The sequence below is a fragment of the Felis catus genome, chromosome E1 (assembly GCF_018350175.1).
Source record: "Felis catus isolate Fca126 chromosome E1, F.catus_Fca126_mat1.0, whole genome shotgun sequence".
NCBI classification, from domain to species: Eukaryota; Metazoa; Chordata; class Mammalia; order Carnivora; family Felidae; genus Felis; species Felis catus.
This window is the reverse complement of record NC_058381.1, coordinates 43,032,702-43,059,890: the sequence shown is the minus strand read 5'-3', so window position 1 is coordinate 43,059,890 and position 27,189 is coordinate 43,032,702. Positions and strand designations below refer to the sequence as shown.

The following is a 27,189-nucleotide window of genomic DNA, read 5'->3' as shown; positions in this document are numbered from 1 at the left end:
GTTTTTGGGGTGAAGAGAGACGTAACTGAGAACAGCTCGTTCCCTAGAAACCGGAACAAGCTGGACTACAATACCCAGAAATCATGAAGGGAGGCTGTCCTGGGTGGGGGGCCAGCACTATCCGGAAGTCCTGGGCGTTCAGCCGCGCTTTGAGGAAAGAAGGGCTCCAAGGTTGGCTGGGCCGACACTCTGCGACGGGGCGGCCGCGTGGTATGCTGGGAGTTGTAGTTCGATGCAGGCGTAGGGTTTCGGGATGAGGCGCCAAAATCCAAGGTTTGACCTCAGCTTGCCCTTGCTAGTGCCTGGACCACAGGTGAGCCGTTATTGGTTGCCGTTAAGGACCGTTATCATTCCCGGGTAAGTAGTAAGGACTGAGCCCTGTGGGTGCTACCCACCGGGAACCTGAATGCGTCAGGCCTTCTTGGAGAGCCTTTGCTTTAAGAAGCCAGGTTGGCTCCTGGCTGCCTTTCTTCACTCTTGACTCTGGGCGTCCCCTGGTCGTTGGTGGTTCAAGGCCCCTTGAGAAGTGGTGGATTGTGGTATGCGGAACACTGATCCTGAGTCAGGAAACCTGACTGCTCCGTCAAGCTTTGCCGCCTCTTGGCCTCCAGGTACTGGTCTCCACGAAGCTTACACTGTAGCCCTTTCATTCTCCACCTCTACTCTCTAATGAGCCTTTACATGCCAGAGTCTGTATTTAAGGCTTTTCGTACATCTCATGTAATCCTGTCATAAAGCCTAGAATGTGCATTGTATTATTATCTCCCTTTGGCACAGAGGAAGAAATGTAGCCCAGATTGGTTGGTAAATGGTAAACAATCCCATAGCAAATAAGTGGCAAAATCAGTATACAGATTTGGATCTGCCTGCCCTTAGGCCCTCTGAATTCTTTACCACTGCAAAAGTCCCATTGTCTGATACAGTTATTAGAAAGTAGTTGTAAAATTTGGGGACGCCTGGGTGGCTCAGTCGGTTGAGCGACTGTGAGTTCGAGCCCCGTGTCCGGCTCTGTGGGGAGCCTGCTTCCGATTCTGTGTCTCCCTCTCTCTCTGCCCCTCCCCCGCTCATGCTCTCTTTCTGTCTCAGAAATAAATAAACATAAAAAAAAAAGAAAGAAAGTAGTTGTAACATCTTAATCTATTTTTAGCATTGACTGAACTGAATGCTTCAATCCCTTGGGTCTCACCCCTGTGATTGAGTAATTGCACCTGAACCTTGAGGCCAGCGCCCAAAGATATGGTTCCCATTTCTAGAGATCACCCGTGCAGGTTGGATTGTGGGTTGTAGGGGAAGGACATGTTCTTATCATCAGAGGGTTCCATGACCAAAAAAAAAAAAAAAAAATGATCTTTGCCTTTGGGAAACTCTTCAACATGGAAAGAGGGATGACGTGGGAAGAAACACTTCCCATCTGACTCAGGGAAACCAGACAAAAGAGAGATAAATATTGTCAGTTCTTCATTTTTCTCAGTGGCAAGAGCAGAAGTGAATATGATCCAAAACAACAGATAATCTCCTCATTTATATCTGACTTTAGAAGGGAAAGACACCCGCTCAGACTGAGAGTTGTCACCCACACTCATCTCTCCAGGACCAAGACTGCTGTCAATATGATGTCTTGTACGCAGCTGCAGGCCAGAGAAGGAGGTCAAAGATAATAATAACGAAGCCTTACATGTGTTAGATGGACTTAACGTCTAAGTGTTTCATCTATTTTAACTCATGTGATCTTGTAAAGTAGGTAGAGAAGGGGACTTTAAGAAAATTGGGCTTGCCAAAAAAATGTGTGTGTGTGTGTGTGTGTGTGTGTGTGTGTGTGTGTGTATGTATATCACATCACAGTGAGACCTAGTGGCAGAAACAGAACCCAAATCTAGTATTCTAATTCCCAATCCTGTATTTTTTCTCACAGATATGCAGAGGTTGAACGAAAGCTAATAAAACATGACCAAGGAAGAGTGATTATAGGGTCCACTGTGGACCCTGCCATTCTTATAGTTCAGAGCTTAAGAAAGACACTGCCTTATATTTTACTGCAAACTGAGCAGATTTTGTTCGGTGGAGAGCTTTCCTGGGAGGTAGACAGGCAATGGGATTGTCCACGCTCAGAATGCAAATACCAGTCCAAAGTTCTGGAATCCAGCACCTCTGAGAATTTCAGAATTTGAGAGCACCTGAAATGCATTTATTTCCTCTCTCTCAGGATCTTTAGTTAGAGTCCTCACTTAGATTTTGTAGGGTCCATTATTTCTCCATAATAAAATTTAAATGTTACGTTTTTGAAAAGAAATTGAGGGGCGCCTGGGTGGCTCAGTTGGTCAAGCGCCTGACTTCAGCTCAGGTCATGATCTCGTGGTTCGTGAGTTCCAGCCCTGCGTCGGGCTCCATGCTGACAGCTCAGAGCCTAGAGCCTGCTTCGGATTCTGTGTCTCTGTTGCTCTCTGCCCCTACCCCGCTCGCCTGCACGTTCTCTCTCACTCTCTCTCAAAAATAAACATTAAAAAATTTCTTTAATAAAAAAAAGAAATTGAGTACATGTGATACTTTTTAAAAATGACCACTTAAAACTGAATATTGCCACATGTGATTTTTTTTAGTCACATTGGAACAGAATGATCACTAAGAGCAGTGCAGGGTGGAGTGTCCTAAATTGGGTCTGTGGGTCATTTCTTGGGATTCCAAGAGGTCTCCTATTTGTTCCTCTCCACTGCCCCATAACAGAGAGCCTTCCACTTTCAGACAACTCTCATTGGTGGAAACTTGGCCAAGTTCTGCCTTAGGAAATTATGTGGAAACATGCAATCCTGTGTCCCTCTAGATAATTTTGTTACGTATTCTTCAATTAATGCCTGGTTCCCTAAAATTCTTTTTTCCAAGCCAAACATTCCCGGCTCCCTGAGTGCCTCATCAGATTAAAATAGCAGGCTTCTCCCATCTAGCTGTGCTGGCTCTTCCTATCCTCCCCATTCGGGCAGAAGCATTATACAAAGGCAGTGGGGTGCAGCAGGGCCCAAAGGGTGGCCGAAGAATGTGCCTATGAAATGCCACAAATTCTGGAATTTACTCCTACTGTGGATACCCCCGTTATCCCTTCACAGTTATTACTGGAGACCATAGAATATAGTGATTAAGAGAACAGGCTTCAGACTCCCTGGGCTCTAAATCCTGGTGCTACTTCTGCCTAATGAGTGACTTTAGGTAAGTCACTTACAACCTCACTGAGTCTCAGTGTCCTTACCTATAAAATGAGACAATGCTGAGAAAACACTAAAGCGTCTAAGACAGTCAATACCTAATAAATGATTTCCCTTCCCGGGAAGTCAGCATGTCCTGTGATAACCAATTTTCTCATGATGTCCGTCACAGATCAAGACCCTTGCTGTACTCCCAGCCTACCAGAGATCCGTTTCTTCTAATGGGCCTAGGAGAGCCTGAGCCAGGTTGTGGTTCATTTATTCAACACCTCAGAGCGTTCACCACCTGTGAGTTCCATGGCAGGAACTAGAGAGTCAGGGATAGAACAACACAGTCCCTCTCCTGGGTTCACTCTACAAGTTGGCAGCTATTACAGACTGACAGTTGTGGCTCAGTGTAAGACAGTGGGAACACCAGATGTAGCAGGAGCCTGGAGGGACCCTTAACCTGGGGAAAGGGGTTCTGGACCCAAAAGACCACTGAGCTGAGTTTTCAAAGGAGACACAGATAAACGGGAAGGGCAGGGGCAGAGGGAGTCCAGCTGCCTGAGACCGGGATGCTTCTGAGGCACTGCAGCAAGAATGCTATGAGCATTTTGGAGGTTGAGACTGGAGAGGCAGTCAGGAGGTGGAAACAGGAAGGGACATGGATGCCATACTGAGGGGGTTGGGCTTTATCCTGAAGACTCTAGGAAGCCGCTGAAAGATTTTTTTTTTTTAATGTTTATTTATTTTTGAGAGAAGGGGGAGGGGCAGAGAGAGAGGGGACAGAGGCTCCGAAGCAGCCTCTGTACTGACAGTAGTGAGCCCAATGCAGGGCTCAAACTCAGGAACCGTGAGATCGTGACCTGAGCTAAAGTCAGATGCTCAACTGACTGAGCCACCCAGACGCCTCACTGCTAAAAGATGTTTAGCTGGGGAGAGAGAGAGGATCGAACTTTTATTGGAGAAAGATCATACTAGGCAGCAGCCTGGCTGTCCTAGGGCAGGGAGTGCTTCTCCTCTGAAGAACAGAGCTGGTGGGCTCAGTCACAAATAAGGGACAGGGAGATGGTCTTTGGCAGCTTCCCGGCTCCTCGGGAGCTCACTTTTAGGAAGGGTACCCTTCCTTCCTATGACAGCCCCTGACACATGGGCCTGGAACACAGTGGGTCCAGCCTTCCGTGGCTTAAATCTGTGGGACTTAAGAGTAGCAGTCATTCCCTGCCCAGAAGACACTTACAGTGAGATTGGGAAAAGCAGGTGCAATTTGAAAACAAAATACCAAGGCCTGACTGGGTATGATTAAATGAGTTAGATAGATAAGTTAACTGAAGTTTGGGGTGGGGCAGGGGTGCAGGTCTCTGGAGTAGCATTGTTAGAAAAGGCTTCCCGGAGAAGGCAGACTTTGAGCTTGGCCTTGGAGGCAACTTGAGTGCTGGATCCTCCATTATAATTTCTGGGGGCTGTGTGGATCCACCCTTGAGCTGGAATCACAGCTGCAGTTTTACTTCTGTTTGTGTGGTTATACAGTTTGCAACCATTTCCCTGTGGTTCTCCCTGGAACAGGACACTGTTCCACGAAGGGAGAGAGTGCATTGGATTTTCCTCACCTCTATATCCCTTGGGCCAGCACGGAGTAGGCCCTCAATTAATATTTGTTGCATTACTTAATATATGAGTGGTGAGAAGGAAGGGATAAGAGCTTCAGGTGTGGAAACATTACAAGTAAAGGGCAGAGAACAGGAACACACAGTACGGTGACCTATTGTGTTCGGATGGTGCTTTATTGCTCACAGAATGTGCTAGCACACTATTTCCTTTGATCCCTATCATCAACGGTCTTGTTTGATGCTGTGCAATGAGCAGGGCAATTGTTATTCCAGTTTTACAATGAGAGAACAAGAAGTTCAAGGATTTGTCCAAAGTTTCACTGCTACTTAGTAGGAATTCAGACTTGCATCTGGTGTTTTAACATGAAGTCTAGTGCAATAACTAAATCACTTTCCTCCTGGGTTTTTCTCAATGGAGAACATACAGTAGGACATATGTCGAGAGGGGGTCCCCAGGGGCCAGGTCACAGAAGGCCTTAAGTTTCAGGCTAAGAAGTTTGGACTTTATCTTGCAGCTGGTGACAACCTATGAGAGGTTTTTTTTTTTTTTTAAAGCTGTTTAATAAAGAATAAATATTAATGGTATTTGTAAGGTATGGTATAAATTTAATTGCATATTAATATTTATTTAAAATAAACATACAGAAAGTAGTTTAATTTCAAGAACCAAGAGTCAAAGACCCAGGAGTCAAAGGAGTCATCTCTCTTGGACTCAGAGGGTTGTTCATCAAACAACTTGAAGTGGTACTATATTCCATGCATCATGCTTAATGCCAAGGACACAGAGGTGATGGAGATACAGGTCATTGTCAGGATGAAGTGAGACCGTGTAAGCAGCTAGAGCCACTTTATTATTGCCATCCTGAATAAAGGAGGATATATGCTTGAGCTGAAAAAAAATCGTTGATGGCATCACCTCCCAACAGCCAACGTGGAGCTTCAGTTTCAAGACTGTGCCCAAGTTGAAGCCCCTGCAGCATCCTTCAACTTTTCCTGTGGGATCATCTCTGCAGAGATGAAGAGCAGAGATGAAGCTACTATTGGCCCATTGAACCACAAGGATGCCTACTTAAAAGACAAGCCCCTGGCCTGTATGCCAATAGATCACAATACTGTAAGGCAGTATCTGGGAAAAGCAGGATCATCTATAAGGGGTTCCTAGCAACATGCTCCAGGAAGAACTTGATAATTTGAAAGAGTGAAGGCATAGTCCTATCCCTATCATTGCCATGGCAGCCATGATTAATGATGGGAGTCTGTGTAGTCCTTGGATGTGTCGGGAGTAGGGGAAAAGTTGAGAACCACAAAGCCAGGGTATCTGTAAATTGTTTGGTTTGGGAAGGGAACAGGGCCATTAGATCTGGCCCTATGGAATAGGAATTAGAATTGTTCTGCCTGACCCCATGGATTAGAACAAGGGGAGATATTGTATTACCTAAGGAAAAACTTTTAGTGTCAGGACTGGACTTCAAAGACATCATGAAGTTACCTTGAAAAGGCAGTTCCCTGACACTGGACATGGCTAAGTATAGACCCCAGAGATGATGTGGAGGAGATTTCAAACACTGGATTGGTGTTTGAACCAAATGGGCCCTTTGATCATGAGATACAATCCTATTTATTAGGTGATGGTGACATTAGGGAGAAGGGTGTCAGAGACTGGAGTAGTCATAGAAAAATGTTGAATTACTTCATTCTTCAATGTATCAGATTCCTACTGTGCTGGGCACTGTTCTAGGCGCTTGGGGATATTTATTGGTGGTGGAAATAGACAAGATTCCTACTTTAAAGGAAGCAGAGAGTAGAGGTACAGTTTAGAGAGAGGGAAAGGAAGCAGGGTAATTAAGGACCCACCGATATGTGAGGCACCATTAGATGTTTTTATGAATTTCTAATGCTTTCAACAAGTATAGCAGCGATCATTATACTTTAGTCGAGTAAGTGACTTGCTAGGCTTGTTTGTACAGAATGAGCTCTGCAACCAACTGACACTGTAAGAAAGCAAATGGATTAACCTATAAAAATCAGTTTCCTCTTGTGTGAAATGGGGATGGTGACAGTACCCACCTCAAGGATTGTGAAAATTCAACGCGCTAAGGCCTCTAGAGGGCTCTAAGGAGGCTGAAGTTTGGAGGTGCTCAGTTAACTGCCGCAGCCATTGCCAAAGGTTGCGCAGCTAGTGATTGCCAAGGCCTGACTTTGGAACTAGTACTTTCGGGGTTATTTTCCTCGGCTTGGGAGGACTCTGGCTCCGACAGAACAGTAACCCTAAGGTTCCCACCCGGCCCAGCACTCCCGGACTGTGCGACTTCCCCGCCTACCCCTCTCCACACCCGCCCACCCCCTTCCGCCGGCCGGACGTCCGGTCCACGTGCGCGCCCTCCCGAGGCCCCGCCTGCCCGCCGGGAGCCACCCAGTAAGCCCCGCTGAGATTGGGCGAGCGACGGCGCCCCAGGCCGGGTCAGAGGCCTCGGGTACGTAGCGCGCCGCGCGGGGTGGGGTGGAAACGGCCGTGCCCCGGGGAGCGGGTGGGCGGGACGGTGGCGCCCCGGGGCTGGTTTGTTCTTTCCGGCTCAGAGAGCTGAGTCCACCCCCCGAGACTTGTCCCGGCGCCGGGCCTGGCTCTGGGCGCTCAGAAGCACCGCCCCAGGCTCCCCGGGCGTGCTGCGCGATGGGGCAGACTGTACGCGCCTTCCTCGCCCCCAAACCTTGGCGACAGTTTGTTGAGCACGTACTGTGTAGCAGCCCCTGGGTCAAGCACTTCTGCATCCATGACTCGTTGCCTTGGCAACAACCGGACTAAGCAGGGTGCTGTTTACATCTGTGGCGATGAAGAAAGGTTTACAACTAAAATTGTGGCAGAGATTGTGGTTTCAAACGCAGGTTCAGTCCAAAGTTACTACAGTTCAGAACTTGTGGTCAGACCTGTTTGATTTTTGAATCCAGCCTCTGCCCCTTCCAGTTATGTGAACTCGAGTAGCGTTCCGACTGCCAGTTTGCTCATCTGGGAGCGGGCGGAATGAAAGTGCTTTGCTGGGTAGCTGCTGTTTTGCTGAGTGATCACCGCCACTTTCCTTTTCCGCGGGAGGCTGGACTGGGTATAAAGTTTTAGGGAAGATTCCCTTCACCCGCACACCAGGCCTGGGTGGCATGGTGGATTCCCACTCATTCACTTGTAAAGAGGGTGGCCTGGCTTCCTGTTTTTCTTTCTACGCCTAGTTCCCAGTGGAGACCTTTGTCATTGAATTAGCTTATGAAGTTTTCTTCCTCTCTTAGTTATGGGAAAATTATCACCCGAATGAATCTTGACATTAAGTCCTAATTTTAAAGATGAGGAAAAATAGAAGCCTTGAATACGGGTTTTCAGCGTCTTCCTTCCTTCCTTCCTTCCTTCCTTCCTTCCTTCCTTCCTTCCTTCCTTCCTTCGTTGAGGGGTGGTGATGGCTGATTTTACCTAAATAAATCAGATGGATTTGGCTGGGTGCAGACCTAGGTCTTGGGAAAGGCAAAATGCTAGAACTCTGGCTGATGAATACAAAGTAGACTGGCTGGTTGGGGTGGTTTTCTTTGAGCAGGGCCCTAAGTTCCCACCGGATTCTCTTATGTCTTGTGCAAGGTCTGAACCTGTCCTCCTGGGTAATATGTTTAAAGGGTTCAGATCCTTTCTTGGTGCCTTGCCTTAGGAGAAAAGATTAAGGTTGATAACTGAAGGCAGGCAAGCAGTGAACTTTTGTTTTGTTTTGGAAACTACCCACTGGCACATTTTCAGATAACTAAAAATTTTCTCTGAAAGTTTCAGTAGTTGCAAAGGATATGATTTCTGGTTAATTGTAAATATTGACACTTTAAAAATAAAACTGTTACACCAGGCATTTAAACCTGTGCAGTGGAATCTCAATACCATAGTGATTTGATTTCCCTTATCCTCTGGGGGAAAAAAATTATACAAACCAGTTTTTATTTAACCTTTGAAATTTTACATTGTTATTTTTCTTCCTTGAATTTATATTTCCACCTAATTTCCTCCACAGAATTTTTTTCTCGTATGATAGATTTTGAAAGCCTTTGGTTTGTCGTCCTACATCTCTGCAACAAACAACAAAAAATATTTAAAACAGTTTTGAAAATTGTCTCGTGGTCATAATATTAAGCAATTTCTTTTGACTTGAGTTTTTATAGTTGTAAAATACGCAGTCGATCAAAACTGGTTTTGATCAATTGTCAAAAACCTAAGTTTTATTTGAAATGCTTCTCTTAATAAGCTGAGTAGAACTTTGTAAAGTTCATGTGTGCATCCATGTATATTTGCTAGAATGAGCAGAGATTTTATTCATGGCCGTAAGCACTGAAGAAGTCTGTTCATGTAAATAAATATGCAGGACTTGAAGGCATTTTGTTGTGGTAATATTACTTAATTCTTTGAACACCCTCTGAGTTATAGGCCAAAATATCACAGTGAGCTGTCATTGAAACAGTTATTAAAGACCTGCCGGCAGACAGTTCTTTTAGGTCCTCCTTTAACTCTACTGAAGGCAAAGATTTGGAAACCACCTGACTCAGCAGGAAGATTTATGTTGTGACTATGGGCAGGCACATATCCGCGTGAATACTGATGTTTCAAAGTGCTCCTGGATGGTGCCAGGGTAATTTTGCACTAGGGATAGTGCACCTTTGCAAGATTTGGCATGGGTGACTAGTTGTGCCTTTCTTTGAAACCTAGGAGATGGGGGAGGGTGAAAGGGGGACTTGGGAAGGGAGAGGATGAAGACATTCCAGAGCTGGTCTGCTTCCAGAGGAAGAGGCAGGGGGCATTCAGGTGGAAATTTATTCCTCCTAAACTGTGCCTTTGTGCCCCTTGGAAGAGCTTCATGCATGCCTCAGGGGTTCTCATTCCCCAGTGTGAAGATCGCCTAGAACTCTGATGGGCAAATTTCTAACTTCTTTTTAACTTCCATTTCTTCCCCTTTAGAACGGGAAAGAACCAGAGAACCTACGGGTTGTTGTGTTGATCAGACAAGATGAGGGATGTCCCTGGCACGTAGATGGTGCTCAAATGGTGGGCAGCTACTCTTATACTCTACTTCTTGCCTGCTGGAAACCTCGCCTTCCTATGTACTCTCTGCCTCAGTTTCCTCATCTGTGAGCCCAAGAAATTGTTAGCCCAGAAATGTAGGGGTGGGAAGTGATGTGGAAAAGATTTTGTGATTCCCATAGTAGGCTTTCTGAAACAGGTATGCTCTTACTTACTTTAAAATAGTTAATGTTGAGTTCCTGCTCACCTATGAGCTGGACATTTTCCTGCTGTGCTTTATGTGTTCATTCAACAGATACTTTTTGAGGGTCTTCTACTTGTCAGGCCCTGTTTTCAGCACATTGGATACAGTAGTGCCCAGATTCTGGGTAGAGGCAGATTACAATAAATGAACATGAAGATATGTAACATGTTGGGTGGTGCTAAGTTGATAGCTGCTGTGAAGAAAAGTGGAATGGTGAGGAGACTAGAGAGTGAAATGAGGGTGCTATTCAGGACAGTCTCTGATAGGGTGAGGAGGGAAGTAAGCCATGCAGCCCTCTGGAGGAAGAGCTTTCCATCTGGAGGGAACAATATGTCCAAGGGCCCAAGGTGGGAGTGTGCTCGACCTAGTCAAGGAACAGCAAGGTGGCCAGTGTGTCTGGAGGGCTGAGACCAGGAGGGGAGTGGTAGGACATGTCGGGAGAGATGCCCATGGCCATCCGGAAGCCCCTGTAGAACCCTATGAAGACTTGGCTGGTGCTCTAAGTGAGAGAGGAACCATTGGAGGGTTTTGAGCGGAGGGGTGAAATTATTGGACTTGGATTAAAAAATTTTTTTTGATGTTTATTTATTTTTGAGAGAGAGAGCGTGAGCAGGGGAGGGACAGAGAGAGAAGGAGACACAGAATCTGAAGCAGGCTCCAGGCTCTGAGCTGTCAGCACAGACCCGACGAGGGGCTGGAACTCATAAACTACAAGATCATGACTTGAGCCAAAGTCGGACGCTTAACCGACTGAGCCACCCAGCGTCCCCGGACTTGCATTGTTAAAGATTCACACTAGATACTGTATTGTGAATAGACAACAGCTGGGGAGCAAAGGTGGCAATAAGAGAATTTCTCTGAGACTACTACAGTAATCCAGGAGCACAATGCCAGTGGATGGACCCTGTGGTGTCTAGCTGGGTTGTGCAGGTGCAGGGTGGGTACGGCCAGCAGGGGGCGCTAGTGAGCGGGATGAAGATTGTGAGCCCGGAGCCAGGAGGACACGAAAATTTTTGGCCTGAGCAACCAAAAGGGTGCAGGTGGAGTTGATTGCAATGGCTGATGTGTCACACGCGCTGGGGAAGATGAGGTGACTGTGACATACGTTACATCATTTAATCCTGATAAAACCCATGAGTAGTCATTATTAATCACGTTTTATACGCAAGGAAGTAAGCCCACAATGCTGAAGTTGCCCGAGGCCACACAGCTAGTTAAGGGACAGGGCTGAGACCCCAGCTGAGGCCCCCATGACTCTGAAGCCCGTGAGAGTTGGTCTTCCCTGTGATCCTTTTTCTGCATAAGCACCAGCATAGTAGTCCAGTGCAAACAGTCTCCCTGCCCACACATTAAAGCTCCCTGGACTGATGGTTTGTGCTTGGAGAGTGCTCGAGAAGAGTGACCTGTTCCCTCCCCTTCCCTTGGTGTTGGCAGAGGAGAAGGGAGAGGAGGACTTACCGCCAACACCTTCTCTTGTGGCTCCCTCCAGGTAATTGGCAGCTTGGAGGAGGTAGTGACTTAATAGGCCTAGCAGACGAGAACTTGGACTCAGGTTTAAACAGCAGCCTCTCACCAATAATGAAAGATTAGGAGTGGGGAAACCATAGATAAAAATAGCACTTACTAGTTAACTGGAAAACAATATATTTTTGCAACCTCTGGTTCCATGAGAAAATAATTGGGTCCCAAGGCGGGGAATGACTCGTTTTCATGAATGATTATATTGATCATTGAAGCAAAATGGATACATCCCTTTTGGAAAGCGATTCGAAGGAGAAGTGTCTGGCAGGTCAGGCATGCCCAGTGTTAAATCCTGGGAGGCTGCAGGAGGAGGAGGAAAAGAAGCTGGAAGCTAATGAGGGAGCCAGGTCCTGGCCCCAGCACAAGCAGGTTGGGGCTGTTGATTGGGATACACAAAGAAACAGAACTTGCTTCCAACTTAAGTCCTGAGCTCTCCCAAGGGAGGAAAAAAAGAGTGTCCATTCAAGTATCAGTTTCTTATTCTGTTTAACCCATTGGGTGTTTTGTTTATTTCCTTTTTTTTACCCCCCAGGAGGGATTTACTAGCCTCAAGCAGCATATTCTAATGGAAAAGGGAGCAGGCTGGGAGACTGATTCTAGCTTCTGCCTTGCCACTGACAGGAGAATGCAACCCCAAGTATTTTTTCCACGGAACCATCCAGCCATTCATTCTATAAAGACTTTTCATACACTTTCTCATAACTAATAGGGAGCATGGGTGAGTGCTGGCACTGTTGTAAGCACTTTACATGTATGACCTCTTCTACTCTTCACAGGTACTCAGGGTGGGTGCCATTAGCTCCATTTTACAGGTGAAGAAACTGAGTCAAAGAATGGTCGAGTAACTTGAGCAGTATTACTCACCTGGTACATGATGGATAGACAGCGGACACTATGCTAGATGCCGCGGACAGAGGGGTACAAACGACATGGTGGGTGGCCTCGTGGAGCTTATTTTATCTAACACGTTGAAAACGGTCATACAAACACGATGGGTACAGGGAAGGAAAAGAATGGCGCAGAGAGAGGTCGGGGGCCTGATCTGAGTCGGCGGGTGGACAAGGCTGCTCTGAGTGGAACTGTGGTGCCCTCTCACTGCTTTCAGGTCCTCACTTTGACCTCCGTGGTCCTGACTGAAGACAGCGACCCCTATCGCTCTGGATATGCTCCCCGCTAACCTCACCACACACATTCTGAGCGGATTATTTACACCCGCTCCTCCTGGGGTGGCGTGGAGGCTTTGCTTGGAGGGGGCAGGCACTCTACTCTTGCTTTGAGTGGTGCCTGGGGCACTACTGGTGGTGGCAGGGGCAACAGTGTTGCACATGGAGGGAAAGAGACTGTGCATTCGGGGGCAGAAGGCCAGCGTGCAACAAATTCCTTGATGGGGGGCAGAGAGGTCAAAGAGGGGCGGGCTAGGAGGCGAGGGAAGAAGGCAGTGAAGGGGTTTTGCTTGTTTGTTTTTAAGTTTGTTTATTTATTTTGAGAGAGCTAGTGAGCACGAGTTGGGGAGGGGCAGAGAGAGGGAGGGAGAGAAAATCCCAAGCAGGCTCGGCACTGTCATTGGAGCCCAATGTGGCGCTTCATCCCACAACCGTGAGATCATGACCTGAGCCAAAATCAAGAGTTGGACGCTTAACCAACTGAGCCACTCAGGCGTCCCAAAGGCAGTGAAGGTTTTAAGTGACGTGATCAGAAGTCCACTTTAAGCCATGGCCCTGGCTGTCTTGGGAGAAGCTAGGCAGGGGACTGGAGAGTCAAGTCAAGAGGCCACTGCAGAGGTCTGGGCACAGGGTGATGGGACTTAGGTTCATAGGGTGGGGCCAGTGGAGTCAGAAGTAGGACCAGCAACCCAAGGCCATGGGGTTTTTTGTCTAGAGGCCCATGGAGAAGCCAGCAGCCCGCTCTCATTTTTCCCTAAGAAACACTGCCAGAGAAGATTCCAAGAGAGACTTTTTTTTTTTTAAGATTTTATTTTTAAGTATTCTTTATACCCAATGTGGGGCTCGAACCCACAACCCCGAGACCAAGACTCACATGCTCCACTGACTGATCCAGCCAGGTGCCCCAAGACTATTCCTCCTTGAATGTTTTTTTCTTCGTCTTCTCTAGGCTGTTGGGGCCCAAGAGGTAAAAAATGAAAGGCAGGTTTGGGGAACCTCAATGAAAGGGACCCCTCCCCCATTTACAGAGCACAATAGAATTTGATCCTCACTTCACAGGCTGCAGACCCAGCCTCTGTGACTCAAGTCCCTACCCTTTCCTTTACACCCTGCCGTCTTTCCCCTGACAGGGAGAATGAGGGAGAAGAAAGGATTTGGTTGTGGCTCCCCTGGGGTTGGAGTCCTGCCTTGCTCATGAATTCAGGACTGGGATTACTTCCCAGAATCCAGCTTCCATGTCTCTTGTACTGGGCATTAGCTCTTCTCTGTTACCATGGGACTTGGGGTCGTCCTTCCCCTTCCAGCCAAGCCAGCTCCGGGAACAGCTTTTGGTATTGAGGAGGAGGATTCCCAGGCCACCAGCGGTCTTGTCAATCACTGGTCACCCAGGGCGAGCATCTATGGACTGCTCTGGGAAGTGCTGAACCACAGAAAGGAGGAAGAGAGCCCCAATGTGCCTCACAGCCTCCCCTGGGGCTGATGCCCTGTTAGCATCAGCCCCTTACTTACAGGTTTGGAGACAGGATAGGGCAGGGGCAGACATTTGGGGGATGAGCTATTTGTTATTTATGGAGCACTTAACCACCCTGGGCCAGGCTGATTAGAAGGCTTATTGCAGTCACACAGCTTTATGGCAGAGTGCCGAGGGGCTGGGACCCAGGCTTCTCGACTTCCAGTCTATAACCTTCCATTTTAGCAGCGGTTCTGGTGCCCAGCTGGCTGGGACGCTAGGGTAGAGCCTGGGTTTCTGTCCCTTTTCTGAAGTTTCACAGGGGATTCAGATCAGGACCAGGTTTAGGAGTTGCTGTGAGGTTCTCACTGCCTGCGTGTAAATGGCAGTGGAATGAGGGGAAATAAGTGGATCCTGGAGAAGGACTTTTGAGCCAGAGCAGGAAGAGGGTCAGGAACACGGGTTAAAGAGGCGGTCACTTGTCGCTGGGTTCCTGGGGAGGAGCTACCAGACAGGTCTGGGTGAGACTCAGAGGCAGTCGAAACCTCAGCCTTCTTTTCCTCCTGGCCAAGCCTGGAGGGGTGCTCCCTGCCATGCTCAGACGCATGCGCACGCACATGCACGCACCCAGGCCCAGGGGGCGTACCACACGACGACTCTGGCTCACCTGCTGGTGCTGTGTTCTTCTTGGCTGGTTTCATTTGTTACTGTCTCCCCCTCCAGTTTTCCTGAGAGGCAAGACCTAAGTTTTCCTTCGGTCACCTGAGAGTCCCCGGCGCGGAGCTGCAAAGCGCAGAGGTGCTCAGTCAGCGCTTGGTGAAGGAATGAGTTATGGAGGGGCTTACTGGACGGGAACAGCTGGTATTTGTCCGGCCCCTTTCAGCCAGGGGCCCACGGCCTCCCAGGGCATGTGTTCCTTCATCCCCTTGGCCTTCCTGACAGAGGCCAAGCAGCTGTTGGTCTGTTTCCACAGATGGTCATCCGAGGCACAGAGAAAGGAAGAGATTCATTAGGTTGCCCCAGGAGTCTGGGACAGAGCTGAGCCTGGAATTTCCATCTGTGCTCTGGTTGCTGTCCATAAGACCTCACGCCTATCCTGCAGAGGGAGAGCACCAATATGATCATCTAGAAATCATCTTGCTTTGGTTCTGAACCGATCCGCTTAGAGCCAGATTCACTGTCCTTCTTTTGTCTAACTCTAAAGATAAATTAAACTTTCATTCCCTGAGTACGTTAAGGTAGGAATCTAGACTCAGAGGTGGGAGGCCTGAATTCCATTCAGGGCTCCATTAATAGCTGTGGCCCTGGGTAAGTCCCTTCCCCTCTCTGGTCCTTAATGAAGAGTTAGAGTCGATCCCAAGCCTGTGACACAGAACTGCCAAGGCAGCTCCGTTGCTAGAGATTCTTTTTTTTGTTTTTTAAGTTTATTTATTTATTTTGAGAGAGATAGAGAGAGAGAGAGAGAGAGAGAGAGAGAACCTGCATGCACAAGTGGAGGAGGGGCAGAGAGGGAGGGAGAGAGAATCCTAAGCAGGCTCCTTGCTGTCAGCCTGGAGCCCGATGTGGGGCTCGAATGCAACGAACCGTGAGACCGTGACCGGGGCCAAAACCAAGAGTCAGACATCCAACCGCTGAGCCACCTGGGCGCCCCTCGATCGCTAGAGATTGTGATTCGGTGTGTCTCGGGAGGGGTCCTGGTCCCGTGAAAGGGCAGGAGTTGGGGTCCCATGCTCTTCGGGGCCCCTTCAGCCACGTCTGGCAAAGTTGGATGACCAGGTGACAGTAGCTTGCTTGCAGCAATGAGGGGCCAGAGGCCAGTGGGTTTTTGGCCTTTATGCTGTCTCTCAGCCACCACCTGTCCTCAGGTCCCACTCCCATGCTTTCAGACCGGCCTTCTGCAAAGGAGAAGCAAGCTCGCGGCTTTAGGGACAACAGCACAGAGCTGGGATTACAATGCTGTTGCTGGGTTTTCCATTTCACGGCTTCAGCTGAGTGAACAAAAAAAAATTTTTTTTGACAACTGAACCCTGTCCTTAAGTCTTCTTTGTGTCAGCTGGAGGGAGACCACCTGGGGGCGACGCCAGTCCCAGATTGAGGAGCGCTGCTTCGTAAACCGTTTAATAATTGAGTTAGATCTCTCCATTTGGATGACGACTCTAGTGGGTATTTTCCTCTCTCTGCCCCTGGCTGCCCTGGGAGGACGAGCCTGGGCAGATTTAAACTTCTGGGCTGGTCCCCCCACCACCCACATCCGAGCAGCTGCCTCCCCCTGTCACTTGGTGTGTCCTCAGGGGAGGCAAACTCATTTCGGTATAAGCTCAAGCAAAGTGTAATTAGGACAGTAAATCTGCCGTTTTATATAAAAAAAAAAAAACCAGCAAAACCCATGACAGATTTCAAGGTCCTAGAGAAGTGATTTGATGCTCAGGGAGGGGTGGGAGAGGCCTGGCCTTCACTTTAATTTCTTCTAACCTGGGAGCAGACTCCAAGACCTGGTAACCCCGTTTACTCCCCAAAATGCAACATGACTTGAAAAAAGTCTTTTGTGAGCGGTGCCAGGGTGGAACAGCCGGTTAAGTATTCGACTTTGACTCAGGTCATGATCTCGCGGTTTGGTTGAGCCCTTGCATTGGGCTGTCTGTTGTCAGCACAGGGCCCGCCTCGGATCTTCTGTCTCCCTCTCTCTGTCCCTCCGCAGCTCGTGCTCCTCTCTCTCTGTCTCTCTCTCAATCTCAAAAATAAACATTTACAAGAAAAAGTCTCTTGTGAGATAGTCTGAGGTTGCAAGAATGGGGACGTAACTTCATGAACGTCTCTCTTAGTCTCTGTGCCTCGCGGTGTGACTTCAGCGCCTGCCTCCCGTCCTCACTTCCTTTACGGGACACTTACTGCGTGAAGGGCTTTGTAGGCATTTTCTCAGTCTGCAAAGAGCCTTATGAGATAGGTTCCATCACCCCCATGTTATGGACAAGAAAACTGAGGTTCCGAGAGACAGGCGACCTGTCCAGGGTTGCACAGCATTGTAAGTGGAGGAACTGGATCTGAAAAGGCCCATGCGCCTCACCTCCTCTATGCTGCTGCTGCTCAGTCTGAGAGAGCCGCAAATTCCAACACCAAGTTCTCTCCCGCAGCCTGTCATCCTTCCCTCACATTCCTCCTGGGCAAGATCCATACTCCTCTAAACCTCAGGCCTAATCACTACCAGCCACTGTTTCCGCTGAGCTCTCCCGTCTGGGCCACTTGTTGGTTGAAGAGGGAGGATTCTTCTGTCTAAACTAGCCACCTAGACGGTCTTAGTGTTGGTGCTGGAGGTTGGGGGGGGGGGGGGGGGGAGGACATTCTTCCCTGTGAGCCTCAGTGTCCCAGACTATAAAGTGGCCAGAGACAGGGGAGCTCTGTGGGCATCTGGAAAGTGCCTTGGGTTCACCACGGAGGGACAGGTGTGCCCTTCTTATGGGAAGTTCGCCTATAGCGGGTACCCCCGCCTCCAGAAAGCACTCTGCGTCGCAGCACCTGACCTTGTTCTGCCTACTCGGCATTTTGATTGCTAAATTTATACCGTGTTGGTTTGCCTTGTTTATGAGTGTTTTCTAAAGACTACTGGAGGCCTGTCCTGAGAGAATTTTCCATCTTCGGATGGATCCAGAGTTCCCCAAGCTCAGAACTCCACACTCTGCGTGGGCAGGCTGCGTCTCCCTTCCCTTCCTGTGCCTCCCTCTCCCCGGGTCATTCGGGCATGACACTTATCAGGCCTGGTGTCGTCCACAGGCAGGGCAGGTCGTTCTGGTGTTCCTGGGGTGGGCCATCCCAGCCAGCCAAGCGTGCCCTACTCCGGTAATTCCCCGCCTCTCGGCTCTGCATTCTCGCTGGTCTCCTCTTTCCTGGGAAGATGTTCCTGGTGGGCCTGACAGGGGGCATCGCCTCAGGCAAGAGCTCGGTGATCCAGGTGTTCCAGCAGCTGGGTTGTGCGGTGGTTGATGTTGACGTCATCGCCCGGCACGGTGAGTTGGAAGGTGGTGGGTGGAATGTGCACAGCAACTCCCCTGCGCCCCTTTCTGCCATCTTGTCTCATCTTTGTTTCACCTTTTTAGTTATTTATTTTAAAAAAAGGTTTTTTTAATGTTTTTTTATTTTTGAGAGAGACAGAGCATGAGTGGGGGAGGGGCAGAGAGAGACAGGGGCACAGAATCCGAAGCAGGCTCCAGGTCTGCTGTCAGTACAGAGCCCGACACAGGGCTCGAACTCACCAACTGTGAGATCATGACCTGAGCTGAAGTTGGACGTTGAGCCGACTGAGCCACCCAGGCGCCGCTATCTCACCTTTTTATAAGCCCTTTCAAGGCCTCGGAGGAGGGGGCAGCCTTCTCCTTCAGGCCTGGTCTGATTTCCTGCTCCCTGCCCCTCACTTCCCCTCTCCCCGCTCCATTTCCTCTCCCCTCTCCTTCACCTCACCTTGTGACCAACGTGAGGGGTCCTGCGCACTCTGCTCTCTTCCTTAACTGCTTTCCCTCCTCTCGTTTTCTGTCCAACTGAAAGAGGCACCCCTGGGTTCCCCCATCATTTTGCCCCTAGTCATTCGGGGGCCTCTGGCTAGCCTGGAGGCTCTGGAGAGTGACCCAGCCCCCTCCTCATGCCACAGTTGTCCAGCCAGGATACCCCGCCCACCGGCGCATCGTGGAGGCCTTTGGCACCGAGGTCTTGCTGGAGAATGGTAACATCGATCGCAAGGTCCTAGGGGACCTGATCTTCAACCAGCCCGACCGGCGGCATCTACTCAACACCATCACCCACCCTGAGATCCGCAAGGAAATGATGAAGGAGACCTTCAAGTACTTCCTCCGAGGTAAGAGCCAGGGCCTGGGACAGGTGCGGCAGAGCCCTCCTCCGCTGCAGAAAGTCTGGCCAGGGACAGAGGCGCTGGCTGTCCTGGCTGCCAAGTTCACACTGTTCCTTTGCACCCCCCACGCAGAGCCCTGTGCCAACCCCCGAGGAAAGGTGCACATGGCCCTCAGCATTTAAAGAGGTTGACAATTGAATGAGAAGAGACACTTGAGGCTTTTGAGCCGCGATCCCCAGGAAGTAAGTTGATTTTTCTGGCAGGGATGGGAGTAATACCAGCTGACGAACAATGGAGTCTGGAGACTGGAGTTTAAGTCCTGGTCTCACAGCGTCTAACTGTGTGACTTTGTTGAGTGAGCCAGCCCATCCTCTCCACAGTGAGGCTAATAATGCCAACCTCGAGAAACTGTTAGGGGAACCGAGTCCACATGAGTGACTGTCGATCACCACACAGTATAACCCACGGTCAAAGTCAGATTTGGTGCTGGTCGAGCTGCCTGGGAAAGCTTACAGACTGCACACTGGGGAGGGTCCCAGATGGCCAGGGCGGGTGCAGGGTGGGGGCTTCTAAGCAGAGGATAATCCTTTGGGGCTAGGGCTCAGTGGAGAGAGTTAGCCTGACATGTGCCAGGACTGAAAGAAAGGAGAGTGAAAAGCCAGAGTCTGTGCTCAGTTGGCAAGAAACTTCTAGTAGAGGTTGTCAGCCTTTCCCAAGCTATAGCCACGGTGCCAGCCCTGTTCTATAGGACAGTGTTGGGCAGGGGTGACCTGATATCATGCAGGATGGGGTCAGTCACCAGCAGTGGAGGAGCAGAGAGCAGTGGCATGATATCGGGCGGGAAGGTTGGCCGAGGGGCCCTGTAGATCTGCCCACCAGCCTTTGGCAGATGTGTCTGCCTGCCCGGGCATCAGAGTGGAAGGCCTGGCTGTTTGTCTCCCCATCATCAATCATGATGCAGAGATTTCCCTTCTTGGAGGGCATGGGGCAGCCTTCTAGGTTTTCTCCTGGCTTGTGCACTATGATCTTGGCCAAACGCCTTATTTTATTCTCTCACGCATCAAGTTCTTATGTAGGGTTGGGCGAGGTTCCACATTCCTCTGGCCCGTACCTCCCTTCAGAAGGAAAGAGATGACAGGCATCCATGACGTTGACCTCCCCCGCCCCCATCCCTCTTCCCCTGCTCTGGCCAGGGCAGGGATGGGCTCCAGACATTCTCCCTGCTGGACCGGCTTGCTCTGCATCTCAGCCCCTTGCCGCAGGCCCCCCTCCCTCTCTCTTCCCTCAAGGAGCGTCTCTGGACTCTTTCTGCCTTTGTCCTGCCTCTTGTGTCTGCGCCAGGACCCCTCCTGTCCCCCACCCAGGAGCGAAGCCTTCTGCCTTTCAGTCCTGCCCTTTCGCATTCGCTCCCTGGCCAGTTACAAGTACATCTGCAGGGCTTTGAGGCCACAGCGGCTCTCCCCTTCTGAAATTAAGCATCGGATAATGTCACCCGCTCCAAAGTTCCCCTGCTGTGTCATCCACCCAGCCTCCCCTCTCCCCAACCACCACCACTTAAATAAAAGCTAGAAAGCTCTTTTCAGCTCGATAAGGTGAAAAATGGGGACGACAGCTGTGGCTTCCACAGTCCCAGTTTTTCCCTGATGAGTATAACAAATACAACTGTCAAAGTTGGTATAATCAAACGTCAGATAAGATCACCAGCTGTTGGGGAGGTCTCTGTGTAGGCAGACGGATGTCTTAATAGAGTCAGGATAGTTTGCAGAGCTTATCAAGCAGGAGGGATGTGACAGCTGAATAGCCCTTTGCCGGTGAACCAAAGAGCTGGCCACGAGCTGAGCTCCCGAGAGGGGCCGGAGGAGAAAGGACAGTGGGGGGGAGAGGGGAGGTGAGGCGGAGCAGGAAAGGGAGATAAGAGGCCCAGAGAAGGTCTGGTCTTGGCTCCTGTTCTGAGCTGGGAGGGGAACGGGGGCATTGAACGGCCCCCCTTCTTCCAGGGAATGGTGGTAATAATAACCATCATTTACGGAGCACTTGGGGAACGTCTGGTGAGGAGGCGCCAAGTGGCTTACATGCCTTCGCTCACTTGGTCCTTACCACCTTCCTGTGAGGGACGTGGCCTTCACTCACAGATGAGATTTGTGAAGGGGCCCAAAGTCACATGGGAAAGCGGGGGCTGCAAACCCAGGCGTGTCATCGGAGCCCACTCTCCTAACCCCCTCGTTCAGCTGAAGGTTTTTCTTGGGCTTCCTGAGCAGCAGATCGTGGGGAGCAGGAAAGCCAGCAGCTTGGGTCCTCACCCCTGTTCCCTGCATCACCCGGAGTGCCGGTTTCCCCACGACCCCCCCGAAACCGGTGTGATGTGTGTCTGGCTCTGGTTGGAAGTGTTTGTGGCGGGAGGCCATCCCGGCCAGGCGGGCGTCTGTGGGCAGAGGCAGCGCCCATCCCTTTCTCTCACTGCTCCCAGTCCCCCGCCAGCGTTTTGCACATACACAGGGGACGCTGGCCCGAAGGGAACTGGGAGTGTGCAGCTCATGGTGTTTTTGTGTGGGCAGTCTGGGCACCCGCCCTCTCACTGTGGGTCTTGACTGGCCTTGGCTCGTACTGGGAGGGCCAGCCGGGGCCTTTTCCCTCACTGGAGCAAGTTATATTTTATTAGTCATAACCGCCCACCACCTCCAGACCAGCCTCTGCCATCTCTGGCTGGAGGCCGCCTCTTGTGCCAAGAAGCAGCCTCTTTCCTTTTGGGGCTACTACTGCTGCCCGCAGATGAGCCTTTTATGAAGAGTTGGTGGAGAGAGCCATGCAGGACTCTTCTTTAACAGAGAGCTGCACTTTTGTTTGTTTGTTTGTTTTTTGGGTTTTTTTTTTTGTTTTTTTTTGTTTTTTTGTTTTTTTAGCAAAGATGGGTGACAAAGGGCAGAAAGGGCCAGGTTCCTCCTGGAAACTCCCCAGTCTCCTCCAACTCTGGCTGTGTCATTTCCTTGCTCACAAATAACAACTCTTTAGGTTCAAGGTCAAGGCGAACTCAACCCTCTGTGCCTCCCCTGACCACCTCACCAGCTTCGTCGCCCATCGTGCGAGGCCTCTACGGCCAGAGAAGCAGAACCTCGCTGCTCCGCACGCTTTGCTGGTTCCCCCCATTCCTGGAACCCTCACCTCAGGAAACTCATGTTCAAGTATCAGAAGTCCCACCTGGTTTTCAGGACCAGTATAAACGCCATCCCTCCTGCAAGGTCTTCTCTGCTCATCTGGTCAGGAGTGACCCTGTAGCATTCTGTTATGGATGGCATCAGAACCGGCCAGCATTCAGGTTATGCCTATCCTTGCAAGGTCTCCCCTTTGCTAGAGAGCTCTCAATGGTAGGGGCCAATGGCTTCACCTCTACTCCCTAGCCTAACACAGTGTTTGTTTGCAAAATTAAACTGTGGGTTTCCTGGCTTCTCCCCAGGATATCGCTATGTGATTCTGGATATCCCCCTGCTGTTTGAGACCAAGAAGCTTCTCAAGTACATGAAGCACACAGTGGTCGTGTACTGGTGAGTGTGTGTCAGGGCCAGGCCTGACCAAGGCTGGAAAGGTAGGCCCCCGGAGTAAAGCGTGTACCTGAGAAATGGCCCACATCGCTTTGCCCTTACTCCACTGGGCGACCGGGAGGCACTGGGGGTTCGGGCGATTGTGTCCAGAGACTGTAGGTACCACTTCTGTGCCTGACCCAGATATGCCCCAGGTAGGCGTGGGAAGTGAAGGCCCCCAGGTTTCCCTAGTTGCTTGGGAAGGGCTCCCCCTGCTGGCCATTGGGGGCACTTGGGCCCCGATGCCCTGAGCTACCATGTTGTTAGTCACTGGATCCCTTTTCCCTCCTCTAGCATTTCTCAATTTTCAGACAGCTCCCACATTTATTACTTCACTCAATTTACCTTTCAGCATGAGGTCTCCAGAGCAGGAGTTGATGCTTCTGAGTTATAGAAGAGAAAACCTGAGGGGGAAGCTACTTGAGGGGGTGTCCAGGGTCACCCATTGGCAGCGCCTGTGAATGGACGGTTGCCGGGAGGGATCTGTCAGAGTCCAACTAAGGAAGGAGCTTTGTTCTCAGAATCCCTCAGGACACGAGGCAAACCAGAATCTAGGTTTGGCAAACAGAGCCAGATCAGACTGTCAGAGAAAATGAGTCACAGTCCCAGTGGGGTGAGAGTAGATGAGGCTGCAGGGTGTCTCTGCCTCCCAGAAGCTTCCTGGATGCCACCCACAAGTACAACAGACACAGAGGTGGGCACTTGGCTCTGTGGGTATTTTGGGCACAGGGTGGCTCTCCAGAGACTGGTGCGTGGGAGGCTGCTAGCACACGGGAGGTGGGGCCCGGAGTGCTCATGCCCTAAGCATAACCCTGCCCTCCCCCGCAGCTGCCCACCGAGGCTGCCACTTAAAGCCCAGCCTGACTCTGCTGAGCCCAGTGTAGGGACTCAGGCATCCTCATAGCTCCCCCGCTGGCTCACATCTCCCCTGTAAGCCTGCAGCTTCTCTGGGTTCTTTAGGCCCTGTTTGTGAAAGACTGTCAACTGAGGCCAAGTACGCTCTATGAAGACTTTGCCTTGGGGTCTTAATACAATTGGAACTTTGCATCAAGGGATCAGAAAAGGGTGGGGGAATCTTCCAGTAGAGGTGAGAACACCGGTCGTATCTGCAGTCACCAGAAGACCCACGCCTGCCCTGTCACCTTTCTCTCGCCGCACTTTGCTTCCAGCTTTGTCTGTTCACTAAGAGCAGAGAGAGCTGTGGTAGCCTGTTTTTTGTTGTTGTTTTTTTAAGTTTATTTATGTTGAAAGAGAGAGGAAGTGGGGTAGAGGCAGAGGGAGAGACAGGAGAGAATCCCAAACGAGCTCTGCACTGCCAGCACAGAGCCCCATGTGGGGCTCAAACTCATGAACTGTGAGATCATGACCTGAGCTGAAATCAAGAGTCAGATGCTTAACTGACAGAGCCAACCGGGCGCCCCCAGATTCAGCCTGTTCTACAGATCCTTCAGGCCCGCTCATCAGCCAGAGGAACCTTTGCTGGAATCCCGGGTGCTGTTTGAGAGAGGCTGGAGACATGTGAATGAGTGATTATTCGCTTTTCATAAAAGAGATTTACACTTTACAAAACTAAAGATCCCCTCATGGATTCATTTAACTCTCCGACTATCCCTTGTGCCTTTGAAATAATATGGGGCATTTACCAAAGTGTGATTATACTGAAACATGATTATTCACATTTTTGAGGAATTTGCCAACTGAGGAGTAAGTGTTTGGGTAAAAATCTTATTACCATAAATAGCATCATTCCTTAAACTAACCATATGGGGCTGTGTCTGAGCCCCAGGAAAGGCTGTCTGGGAGCCCTGCCTTCCCATTCCAGGAAGCCCTCTGCTCTAGGCCCACACCTTCTAAGGATGTGCCCTCACAGGTGGCCCCGAGCCCCCTCCATGCTTTCACCCAGATTTCCGCAGCCCCAGATTTGCAGTGTCCCTAAGATCCAGTCCTTGTTCTTAGCCACACAGGGGTCGGCCCCACGACCCTGAGAGGATGCTGTCCCCATAACAAAGGAAATGATGAGAAGTCCTATTTATTTTTAAGGCCAGTGTAGATGCCATCTTTCTACAAGGTCTTCTCTCATTGGCCAGCCAGAAATGACTTTCCGGAGCCTTCTGTTCTGAGTGGCATTGGAATTAACTGGTGTTCAGGTTGTGTCTGTCCACGGAAGACACATCCCAGGAGGGCCTCTGGTCTAGGCCACACCTAAGTGGAGACCAAACCGTAGTGATCAAATCCTCTCATCTTACAGCTGGGAGAACTCAGGCCTAGTGGCAAAGCGGAGAGACCCCAGATGGCAGAGAACAGCTGCAGCAGCCCACCCCCTCTTGTTCTCACCGAGGGGCTCGGGCAGCCATAGAGCTAGAGAGGGGTTCGAGATGACCCCACGGGATAGCCTGGTGGTTCCTGTGTAGCCAAAGGCAAGATGGGGGTTTCCCGAGGAAGGACCTAGGTGGTAATATCAGAGGGGGCGAAAGACGTACTCTTTGAATTTCCTTTGGTTGGTTTGTTTGAGATTTTATTTGATTTTAAGTAATCTATACACCCATTGCGGGGCACGAACTTACAACCTCAAGATCAAGAGTTGCATGCTATACAGACTGAGCTAACCAGGCGGCCCTTTTTTTCTTTCTTTCTTTCTTTTTTTTTTTTCATTTTATTTTCTTTGAATTTTTTTTTGGAGCTAGGCGACTGGGTGGTGGTTGGCTTAATCTGCGGTGCCTAGCGCTGTCCCAAGGACCAGATCCAGCTCTCAAGTCCTTGCTCTAAGGGGAAGCACCTTGGGGCTTGCCTGTCCCACTCTGTCACTGGCATCGAGCACAGCAGCCACCACCTCGGCTCTAAATGTGAAGGGGTGGGGGTGGTGAAGCAAGGAGAGGGGTCTTTGCGGTGGCTCGGGAAGCTATTTGGGATGCGGCAGGCCCAAGCCCCAGGGGAACTATAGGAAGCGGTCGGCTGGCGGGCACAGGCCTTTCAGTAAAGGTCACCCATCCAGGGATCCAGGATGTAGCTGATGCCAGATGACCAGATCTTCCCGTCTTACAACTGGGAAATCTCAGGCCTAGTGGCAAGGCAGCAGGACCCCAGATGGCAGAGAACAGCTGCTGCAGCCCTTCCCCCTGCTGTTTACGCCAAGGGGCTCAGGTAGCCCGCCATGCTGCCGGGGTCCTCAGAGAGTGAGGTGAGGCGGGGGTAGCCCCCCTCCCTGACTGTGGGCCCGAAAGAGGGTTGAGGGAAGGGGCTGCCCGCCCCTGTCACTCGCCAGCGGGAGGGAGGCTGGGGCCTACAATGCCTGAGCAGCCCTCCTGTCTTGTCCTTAGTGACCGGGACACACAGCTGGCGCGGCTGATGCGGCGGAACCACCTGAACCGTGAGGACGCGGAGGCCCGGATCAAGGCCCAGCTGCCCCTGAAAGACAAGGCCCGCATGGCCCACCACGTCCTAGACAACTCGGGGGAGTGGAGCGTCACCAAACGCCAGGTGATCCTCCTGCATGCTGAGCTGGAGCGCTCCCTGGAGTACCTGCCACTGAGGCTGGGGGTCCTGACAGGTCTAGCCGGCATTGCGGGCCTCCTCTACCTGCTCGCCCGCTACCTCCTGCCCTCCCCCTAGCTGGGCACTCCCAGCGCAGGAGGCCCCCGGGCTTGATCTCCTCAGAGGCTGAAGCAGGTAACAACTGCATCCTGTTTCCTCCCTAGCCCCTCAGCACACACGCCCTGTGAATCTGGGCTGAGCCCTGCACTGGGCCGACCCTTCTTTGGAGTGCATCCTGTCTGAGGCAGAGAAACAGCCCTCTGTCAGTAGATACTCCTCCTCACCTTCCCTCGGGCCCCTCCCTCTGGAACCACCTATGGAATGGTATCTGTGATGGGGCGTGAAAGCGATGGTGGGAAACTGTGTCAATTTCTTGGGGGCGCGGGTGAGAAGCACTCTCTCTGTGGCCATCGGCAGTGTCTAAGCTGGGAGGTTCCCTGGGGCCTGAACCCTCTCCAAGCACATGCCCCATCATGACCGAAACCTGCCACGTGGAGCAGGGAAATAATTTTGGGCCAACGGCTGCCACCTTCAGACAGGATTCTCTAGGTTGAAGCCCTGGGCCAGGATGCAGTGAGAACTCCCTCGTAGGTAATGCTGTAGCTGGGCCCCTCGGGGGATGACCCACTGCCCCACCTTGGCGTTTCTCCCGCATTCCCCACACCTGCTCACCACCTGCCACCAGTCTGCCTCCCACTCCGTGTCCTCTTTGCCCTGAACTCTTGGTAGCCCACACGCAGCAGGCTGTTTCTTGCCCCTGTGCCTTCTCTGTGCTGTTCCCTTACCTAGAATACCTTTTGTTTCTCTGCAGTAGGTTAACTCCCAGCTCAAGCACCATCTGAAGCCCCTGGCTGGGTCAGGTGCTCCGGGATGGCCTCCTTCTCTCCCCTCTGCTGTGTTTTACTTTAATCCACAGAACTGTAATCTGCCAAAAGCTGGGTGGTCTCTCCTACTAGACTGTAAGCCCCTAGAGGGTAGGGACTGTTCATCTCTGTGTTTCTGGCGCAGAACCTGACTTGCCGTGGGTGCTTAATAAAGTGTCGATCTGAA

At 50.7% G+C, this 27,189-nt stretch overlaps 2 protein-coding genes and 1 long non-coding RNA gene across 8 annotated transcripts in view; 1 reads left to right on the top strand and 2 right to left on the bottom strand.

The window, feature by feature from the left end:
- The window catches only part of NMT1 (N-myristoyltransferase 1), a 31,048-nt gene extending 30,833 nt beyond the window's left edge, over positions 1 to 215 (bottom strand). The window contains exon 1 of the mRNA XM_003996998.6: positions 75 to 215. The gene's annotated coding sequence lies outside the window, so the exon portion shown is untranslated. The remainder of the gene's footprint in view (positions 1 to 74) is intronic.
- Positions 177 to 27,189, top strand: DCAKD (dephospho-CoA kinase domain containing). Of its 5 annotated transcripts, none has more exons than XM_019818009.3 (5): positions 177 to 313; positions 17,965 to 18,197; positions 18,836 to 19,039; positions 22,485 to 22,572; positions 25,926 to 27,189. In XM_019818009.3, exons 2-5 carry the CDS (start codon positions 18,086 to 18,088, stop codon positions 26,215 to 26,217), a joined length of 696 nt encoding a protein of 231 aa, XP_019673568.2. In that variant the 5' UTR covers positions 177 to 313; positions 17,965 to 18,085; the 3' UTR covers positions 26,218 to 27,189. The 5 variants fall into 5 exon arrangements, with proteins under 5 accessions (XP_019673568.2, XP_006940491.2, XP_011287538.2 ...); XM_006940429.5 differs by having other exon boundaries at positions 223 to 357; XM_003996997.6 differs by lacking the exon at positions 177 to 313 and adding an exon at positions 378 to 611.
- LOC109494392 lies at positions 5,310 to 7,103 on the bottom strand. 2 transcript variants are annotated; one of them, XR_006589649.1, is made up of 3 exons: positions 6,854 to 7,103; positions 6,641 to 6,777; positions 5,310 to 5,793 (listed from the first exon to the last, which is right to left on the bottom strand). It is a non-coding gene; the product is annotated as an uncharacterized LOC109494392 (long non-coding RNA). The 2 variants fall into 2 exon arrangements; XR_002149240.3 differs by having other exon boundaries at positions 5,310 to 6,777.

What these genes read in the sequence shown, in the direction of transcription:
- DCAKD (XM_019818009.3), top strand. Translation starts at nt 18,086, where the DNA reads ATGTTCCTGGTGGGCCTGACAGGGGGCATCGCCTCAGGCAAGAGCTCG. An exon ending in CTTCAAGTACTTCCTCCGAG is followed by an intron (nt 19,040 to 22,484) that starts GTAAGAGCCAGG and finishes GCTTCTCCCCAG; the next exon opens with GATATCGCTATGTGATTCTG. An exon ending in CACACAGTGGTCGTGTACTG is followed by an intron (nt 22,573 to 25,925) that starts GTGAGTGTGTGT and finishes TCTTGTCCTTAG; the next exon opens with TGACCGGGACACACAGCTGG.